This window comes from Pteronotus mesoamericanus, unplaced genomic scaffold, assembly GCF_021234165.1.
Source record: "Pteronotus mesoamericanus isolate MK-2021 breed Mesoamerican mustached bat unplaced genomic scaffold, CSHL_Meso_final scaffold_21, whole genome shotgun sequence".
NCBI lineage: Eukaryota > Metazoa > Chordata > Mammalia > Chiroptera > Mormoopidae > Pteronotus > Pteronotus mesoamericanus.
The window spans coordinates 12,729,105-12,738,342 of record NW_026555310.1 but is presented as its reverse complement, the minus strand read 5'-3'; the positions used below and the strand labels follow the sequence as shown (position 1 = coordinate 12,738,342).

The 9,238-nt window shown below is 33.4% G+C and overlaps 1 protein-coding gene across 2 annotated transcripts in view; it reads right to left on the bottom strand.

Moving 5' to 3' along the window:
• Positions 1 to 371: 371 nt before the first annotated feature.
• The window catches only part of ABCD2 (ATP binding cassette subfamily D member 2), a 55,590-nt gene continuing 46,723 nt past the window's right edge, over positions 372 to 9,238 (bottom strand). The window contains exons 9-10 of one of the 2 annotated variants that reach the window (XM_054591246.1): positions 7,806 to 7,931; positions 372 to 3,122 (exon numbers count right to left, since the gene is read on the bottom strand). In XM_054591246.1, coding sequence (XP_054447221.1) covers positions 2,903 to 3,122; positions 7,806 to 7,931 — 346 coding nt within the window. In that variant the 3' untranslated portion in view covers positions 372 to 2,902. The remainder of the gene's footprint in view (positions 3,123 to 7,805; positions 7,932 to 9,238) is intronic. The other variant, XM_054591247.1, reaches the window with a different exon arrangement.

Sequence of the window (9,238 nt, the reverse complement as noted above, 5' to 3'; positions counted from 1 at the left end):
CCCATTGTAAACAAATGTGAACTTGGGTTGAATTTCAAGATACATCATTCTCTTTGAGATCACTGGAAAGGGATGCTTACACAATATCTTATTTACAAGAGCACACACTATTTTAAACTCATGCTTGGCAGGCACAACACTACATGCTGAAGAAATGTAATGTGAAATTTTCACAGAATGCAACTTATTTTCCAAGTATAAAGGTTAACCAAAAAATGCTAAAAAATCTGAAAAATCAAGCTTCATAAACTTGTAGCTTTCTTTGACAAACAGAAAAACAAAAACAAAACAAACAAATAAACAAATAGAACCAGAAGTCAATAGTTTGGGCAAATAGATAATATGGTTTAAAAGTAGTTTGGAAAATCCTTTCTTTTTCCTTTCCTCATTTTTTTGAGGATTTTTTTCCTCAAAAAATCCTTTCTTGTTCCTTTTTATATTCAAAGATGGCTACTTAGTTTTTCAATCTTGTTCATGTTTTTATAAAATATAAGAATAGTAAAATATGGTAAATTGCATATAGCAAATGAATAGAAACTCGAATTGCAGATATTTTCCCCCTCCCAGTTAGAGGATTGGTCTTGGAAGAAAATAAATAGGCACAAAAAAGTTCATGGAAAACACATTCCTCCTACAATTTTAACATTTAAATTACAATATGTGTAGTTCTTAGTATAAAATTTTAAACATCCTTGAATCCTGTACATTATAAATAATGAGTCTTATTTACTTTAGCTCATTGGTAGAATATATTAAATAAGGGCTAATTATAAATCTAATATACATTTTGGCATTCCTTTCAAGTTTTCAAAAACAATATAGTAGGTCCTTAATGTTTTATTTTTCAAATTATGAAAATTAAGGCATGAAAATTATGGACATGTTTCAAATAAGGACTTTTTATTTTCCTCTTATACCTTTCAAAGTTAACTTGAGACACTTGCCTCAGATTTTTCCCAGCGGCAGTATAACCTAGTTAAGTGCTAACATAGAAGTTATTATTAATGGATAATTTTTATTAAGTGTAAGTTTTGGTTCCCTGCATTTATTAAAACTCTGATACCTGAATCACTTTTCTAAAGAAAGTAGTAGTAACTAAAAAATGAATAAATGAATAACTAACAATACTAAATGAAAATCTTAGACAGATGTACTGATTATGATTACATATTGCATTCCTTTACATAAAGTAGTTATATTTATTGATAATTAAAAATGTCCTAGTGCACATAGCAAAGTTGAAAATTTCATGATGTTCTCCTACAATCATCATGAATGCCTTCTAGGTATCCTACCACCTGAAAAGTCTGAAAATCACTGACTTAGCAACAATTATGCCTGTGTCTAAATATGCAAATAAAATTCTAAACCATTAACAACTAATCATTCCCATTTTTTTCTGGTCTATCAACATGGTGTCATAGACAGTAAGAGATGAAAATGCATGACAGTCTGGCTTTTGTACTTCAAACTCCAGGGCACGTGAATAGATAAGATTTATTTCATATGACTATTCTATTCAGATTCTTTCTCATTATGTTCAATAAATATTAAATTTACCTACAACACAATTAATTCCCCTTCTGAATGTTGTCTGTGGAGGTAAATTAACGTTATGAGTGCATAATTGCTGAAAGATTTGCTAACTTTCTTGGCTTATTTTAAACCACAGACCAATCAATGACTCTTCCACTTGGTATTTAATTTTTGTATCTTGTAAACAATAACCAAATAACACTAACATTACCAATTTTTTTTTCAACATCTCATCTAACTTTTATTGATATTACAGCCCAGTTAGATTTCAAGGATAATATCTAGTAGAAATAGCACTGAACAAGGGATTCAGGAGAACTTCATTTCATCCCTGGATCTGTTCCTAAATAAATTGCGTAAGTCTAAGTGTCAATTTTTTCAAAGCAAACTAGAAAAAATAATATCTGTATCAAAAGATTGCCACAAGGATGAAAATGAAATGATGTGAGAATTACAAACTATAAATTACCATTCCACTGCAAGTTACTACTGCTGGGATTAGAGAATCGCTAAATTCTATTATAATATTGCTATTTTAAAAATGTGGTGGACTCCTCCTTTGCGCACAAAAACAAGCAACGTTATTTCTAGGCAGAAGTTGCAATAGATAATGCTGTCCAGTAAAGTCACAGGCTGAAACAAACATTGTTTGGATACTGCTCTTCTGTATTGGCAATTCTATTTTTAAAACGAAAGAATTTATTAAATATGTAAGAGTTTCATTAAAACTAACTTGGTATGTGCCCACATTAAGATGGTCAAAACTTACAATTTAAAATATGGCATTTTATACATAGCCATGCTTCTTCCTTTCAACCACTGCCATTAAATTTTTTTTCATATTATTTATCAAACTGAAATTATTTATCAAACTGTCAGCTATTTTGTGTACAGGTTTAGTTGAGTATCAGCAATAATGAACCTAAATTCTAGCTATTAAACCTAATAACCACAAACAGACTGAAATGTTACTCAAACCTCTAATTTTATGCACCTGATTTCAACCCAAATGCTGCTCTTAAGTTGTTCTGTTCTGAAGACATCTCCCATATTTGTTAAGAACTTCAGCCACATCATATACACATAGTAACTGGGTATTCATCATGAATTCACCAAGAACATCCTGTCTTACAGGTGAATTAGGCTTTCACCAGGAATTAGTACAAGCCATAATGACTAATCTTATACAATGAACTTGTTTATTTTCTTCTGAAAAGTCAGATCATATATTTCCTTGAGCTAAAACCTTATAAAATATTTCTTGCTGCTGTTTTCTGTGTGCTTAGCTTAAGACAATGCATGCACTACAACAGAGTGTCTCTGAGCTTTTACCTAAAAATTAACTCTTAAAACACATAAAAACAAATTAGGATGTTTCATCTTCATTTTTTACTGTTTTCAGGACTGAGTCTTCACCCAAAATTTGACATAGTTCATTGAGTCTCTGCTGCATTTTAGGAATTCCAGCTAGCTGAGATTCTAGCTTTTGCTTTTCTTCACTCAGTGTTAAACGGGTTGCAGTATCCAATTGTTCAAAGCGCCAACCTCCTTCACCATCAAACTGTAATAAATGAGTGTGGTATTTCCTGCATAATCAAAGTAAAATAATATTAGCAGTAATTGTGAAAAGCCATTTTAATTATAGGTTTATTATTCTGATTTCTAAAAGTAAATTTTAAATGAGGTGCCCATTTTTCATTTGATTTACAAAAAAATCTCTCAAGAGGTTAACATTTGTGATTTTTTTTTACACCAAAAGTCATTAATCTCTAGGAAATTCTATTGCTTATGTTAAGTTTATTTCATATTCTGAGTATATATAAATTGAAGCATGCTGTTGCATCTATGTAATTTATCTTCACAATACAGTATGGTTCCTGAATAAATATCAAGAGATGCTTAGAATGCAAATAAGGAAAGGAAGCTGAGGGGGAAAAGGAAACATTTTAAAGTTTATATAGGAAAAAAAAAACCTAAAAAAATTAAGAAAATATAATACCAACTCATTAATACACTATCTTTTAGGAGTGACTTGTTCTGCCTAAGTAGACATTTCTCAATTATTAAAATTTTAAAAGACTCTTAAAAATTAACTCTTTGACAGAAATCTTTTAAAAATACTTCTATGCCTCCGTATAATTTAATTTATTTTCTTCATGGCTCTGATTCATCATTAGGAACTTCAGAGAGGTATAGAGATGATATTTTTAATGAGGCAGCAGACAGTCCGTCTTCTCCGAAAGGCAGGCGGAGGCCCCCGGTCTCTGGGATTGGTGGGGGTGCATGGCGAGAGCGACGCGGCAGAGCTGGCCTCACACGGCTGAGGCTGAGCCGTTGCATTTTATCACTGTGCTGATGGGGCCCATGCTCTTTTGTGTCCTCCGTGTTTCTGTGCTTTCCCCTATAGTTTTTCTCACTTCTTATTCCCCTCTAAACTCTCTTCTGCCATTATGTATTATGATGAGTGGGCTTATTTTAGTAGCTTTTATGTTTTTTTAATTGATATGATTCACATACCATAAACTCATCCTTTTACAGTGGGAAATTAGTGATTTTTAGTATATTCCCAAGCTCATGCAACTATCACCGCTCTCCAACACCAGAATATTTTCCTCACCCTCAAAACAAATCCCTTACCATTTGCAGACTTTCTTCATTTCCCCTTCTGCTCAGCCCTTGCCAATCATCAATCTCCCTTCTCTTTATGGATTTGCCTATTCTGGACATTTCATATATTTGGTGTCATATAATATGTGCCTTTTCAAGATTGGCTTCTTGTACTTGACAAAATGACTTCAAAATTCATAGAATAGTAAGATGTAATGTACTTCATTAGATTTTATGGTTGAATAACATTCCATTGTATGGTATTGCATATTTTGCATATCTACTCATCCCTTGATAGATATTTAGGTTTCATCCCATTTTGGTTGGATGGTTTTAACATGCTGTAAGATGGGAAAAATAAGCTAGGTTAAACTATATCTAAAAGACTAACATCACTCTCAAGCTCAATGTTGAAGTTCAAGTGTTTGATAAGATATAGCAAGGATTAATGATATTTTTCATATGCTTTTGAGCATCTACTATGTTTAGGTTTTTTAGTTTTCAAAAATTTGACCTCCCAACAGGTTGGACCTCATAAAACTTATATCAAAACAATGTATTTCTATGTAAAGTGGGAAAAATGTGAAAGTGTTGCTATTAAAATATGAGAACCAAAATAAAAATACTAGAAAAACAAAATAAAATTGTCATATGAGAAAGAGAAATAATAGCAAAAGTATCATTTTGTTTATTTCATTCTCAACATTTCTTGGGCCTTGCTAACCTTGGATATACAACTAGGAGCAATTTTAGAATGTGGTAGTTCAGATCTTGGGCAACTTCCTTCTGCGATGTACAAGAACTTTTTGGCTCATTATTCCAGTTCTACAACATTATTTGATTTCTGCATGAAAGGAAGTAACTGCATAGGTGTTTCATGACCTGAGATCCAAAGCTGTGTTCCAGATTATGGGCTAAAATAATATTTCAGGGTTCATCTTAGAGGACTTTAAAAGGAACTACTACATTAACTGAGGCTCATTGCAAATAACCTGCAGACTCCCTGAATAAATAGGATAAAGCACAGTAAAGCGGTAATTCAAAAGTTATAATTCTGTTTAGGAAACAAAAAAATGTAATAAGCCTCTATAATTTTTGGCCACTTCAGAAACTGGTACTGATTTTAATTTTTACAAACAAAAATGACCCATTTGTTGTTATGAGGAAAAATATAATACCTCTCTTCCTTCTTTGGAAATCTTTTCAGGGGAAATAAGATTTCATCTAGGGAAAAAGGATAATGAGAAATGATAGATTTCTACAACATAAATTTACTAAACTAATCCATAAAGCAGAACTAAAATGATCTTAGTGAATGTACTATGGGTAACTGCAATTAAAAACATGTTTTCCTTGTTAAAAGGGATAAAATTGTGGATTTTGTTATTTTCTTAAAAAATTATTTGTTCACTACACACTTATTAGAGTGATTAGAGTGGCCAAAATCTAGAACACTGACAATATCAAATGCAGATGAGGCTGTGGAGCAACAGGAACTCTTTTTCATCACTAAGGGGAATGCAAAATGGTACAGCCACTTTGATACATAGTTTTGCAGTGTCTTACAGAACTAAACATACTCTTGTCATACAATCCAGCAATTGTACTCCTTGATACTGACCATATGTCCACACAAAAACCTGAATATGAATGTTTATAGCAGTTTTATTCATAATTGCCAAAATTTGGAAGCAACCAAAATCTCCTTCAATAGGCGAATAGATAAACAGTGTAAATCCAAACAGGGGAGTCCTATTCAGTGCTAAAAGAGGCTATCAGGCCATGAAAAGACATAGAGAAAATGTTAGTGCATATTACTAAGTGAAAGAAACCAAATGACAAAGCTACATATTGTATGATTCCAGGTATAAGACATTCTGGAAAAGGCAAAACTAGGGAGACATTAAATATCAGCGGTTTCTAGGAGTTAGGATAAGGGAGGGAGGAATAAGCAGAACACGGTGGATTTGTAGAGCAATGAAAACATTTTGTGTAATACTGTAATGGTGGATAAATGTAATTATAAATTTGTCCAAACCCAAAGAATGTACAACACCAGGAGAGAACTCTAAGAGCAAACTATGGACTTTGGTGATAATGATGTGTCAATACAGGTTTATCAATTGTAACAAGCGTACCACTTTGGTGGGGAGGGTGACAATGGGGAAGGTTATGTATGTGTAGAGGTGGAGAATATATGGGATACTTTTGTACCTTCCTCTCAGTTTTGCTGTGAACCTAAAACTGATCTATAATATAAAGTCTTAAAAACAACAACAGTCTATTTGTTCCTTTAATTGAGAAAAAAAATGACTGACAGCTTTCAATGCCTCTTTAGGCTACTTAAGTAAGGAACTGGATGACAGCATAGCAAAATGACTCCATTGACAGAAGTTAGACACCATCAAACACCAGCACTAAGAGATCACTTCGTGTCATCCCAACATGAGATCAGTTAGGACGCATGCCTGTAAATGACAGGTTCATATCAGAAAGGGTTCAAGAATTTTTCTGACTTGTTTCTATGTCATTCCTGATTCTTTACAACTGGAATAATTAGAACTACTAAACTCCTTAGGGCTGTTATGGGGCTTAAAGAAAATGAGCCTGCGACAGAATAGGTGCAGAATCTCCATTAATAACTATTATGACAATAAATCGATGAAAAAGTAGAGGGATTGTAGAAATGGAATTATTTTTTAAAATTTATTTATTTTTAAAGATTTCATTTATTTACTTTTAGAAAGATGGGAAGGGAGGGAGAAAGAGAAGGAGAGAAACATCAATTAGTTGCCTTCTGTACATGCCCCAACTGGGGACCGAACCCACAACTCAGGTAGGTACCTGGAGAGGGAATCGAAATGGCGATCTTTAGCTTTGTTGGATGACACCCAGCCAACTGAGCCACAATGGTCAGGGCAAAATGGCATTATTTTTTAAAAATAAGAAATCCCATTAGGTTTTTATGAGATATTATTTAGAAAACATTTTCATTTATTTTTCCTTAAAATAAAACCAAAGAAAGGTTTTTTTCCCCCCGTGTTGCCTTCAACTTATTAATTTAAGACAATATCAATTTTGGCATTTTTCCTGGATTTTGAAGAACAAACTAAGAGATGATGTAACATTATGTAAATACAGGAGTGAACCTAAGTAAATTTACAACTGTTTGTATGGAAATGGACAACAGTGTGGGGATTGACTGTGGGAGTGGGGTGGGCTGGGTGGAGGGGGAGAAAGGGGGAAAATCTTGGGACAACTGTAAAAATTTTTAAAAAAGAAAAAGGCATGCAGGTTATGATTGTTAAATAGGTTTATTAACTCAAAAGGATAAACTCTTGTGTTTCACGTACTCACAACTATAAACCTACTTTGCCCACCTCTGTATATCCTTTACCAGGACATGCTATGGAATTATGAATATTTGCAGTATAAAAAAGTCACCAAGCTTTTCTACTTCTTTTAAGGATTATTGGAATGTGGTGATAGTTTTCAAATAGCACATTAATGCTAGATTTGGGGTACCTGAACTACTAGTGTCAACTTAACAAAAATACAGGCAGAAAACAGCAAAATGCCCTAGTGAAAAGCTTAGAAGAGGTTATTCTTTAAGAAACATAAGGAAAAGCAATATATCACAAACTTGCATTGGAAAGACTTACCAAAGAGAAGGCCTGTGTGTTATGGATAGTAAGGAAATTCCTGCTGCCTTTGCAGCCTGAAATATCTTTCCTTCAACATCGATGCTGACAGCACTGGTACATTCATCCAGCAAAGCATATTTTGGTCTTTAAAAAATAAACACAAATAAATGCTGATTTTCCTATTTGAATGATATGGCTTTATTTGAACAACATGTATTGCAATGTTAACTGAAAAGAAGCACAAGAGTCTGTGACATTATTAAAGGTGATAAATGATGAAGCCAAAGAGCAGTTATCCCCTTTTTTGGACTAGAATATGATATGTTTCTTAAATTTTAAATAGATTTTCTGAAGCCGGCTCACAATACAATAGATTTGTTATTCTGCAGATGGATGCATCATAAACAGGAGGCCCAGGAAAGTTGAGGCCGGTCACTGAGGGCATTTCCTGCAGAAAGCACGTTCATTCTTGGTGACCAGGTTCTGACTGATCACATGAAAAATACATTACGGAAGCTAATTCTCAGACAAGCCACAGTGCTATTAGGAAAAGATTTACCAAGAAGATAATTTTCTCAACCATGTGAGTACCTAATCACTATTAATGGAACTCATTGCTATAAGATTCTGCAAAAGTATGCTTAATCCGACAAGTTTAGAGTGGGTATTTAACTTGGTAACATTGTGACCATGCTTCACAATCAGTTTCTTGGGGGAAAAGATCAGGAAATACTTTTCTGATTGTAGTCAACAGTTTTGATTTTCTAGCTCAATTTTTACTCTGGAAATGACTTGTTACTACTATCAGAGGTAGCTATCACTTACCGCCATTTTCTTCTCTTTCTTCTCTTCCTTTCACCTTACCTCCTACTTTTATAATTCTTTTCCTTTACCTGTCTTCTTTCAAGGTTGTCTGCACTTTAGGTATGTATTTGGTACTCAGCAATATGACTTAGCTTTGTCAATAGGACCAAAGGTCAATTTATGGGTTGTTATTTATTATTTACTTCAGGGCTGAAAATCAGTATGTGGTATTTTCTAGGACAATTTCCTCCATGAAGATAATCTGTTGTTTTACAATAAATGACAATGAAAACATACACATTGAAACCACTGGTAATTTCTCATTCAGCATAAATAATTACTTAGCATTGTAAATAGTTTTTCTATGATGGATTTGGTTTTTTAATAAGATCCTGTTATCTGTTCGGGACTTGGGTGGGGGAGGGAGGTAGGAAGTAGTGAAGGCCAATCGATACAGAAGTCAAAGTCACCCTATTTGACTTTAATAACTGCTCTTTAAACAGAGAGCTACAGATTCCTCATGAGATCAACAGATGCAGTTTTGCTGCTTGGTGTTTGGTTACTGTTCTGATTTAATATTAAGCATTACTTCTTTGTCTCAGAGTTGATCACTGTTTTATGGATAATTTTTTTAAGTGAAAGAGAGG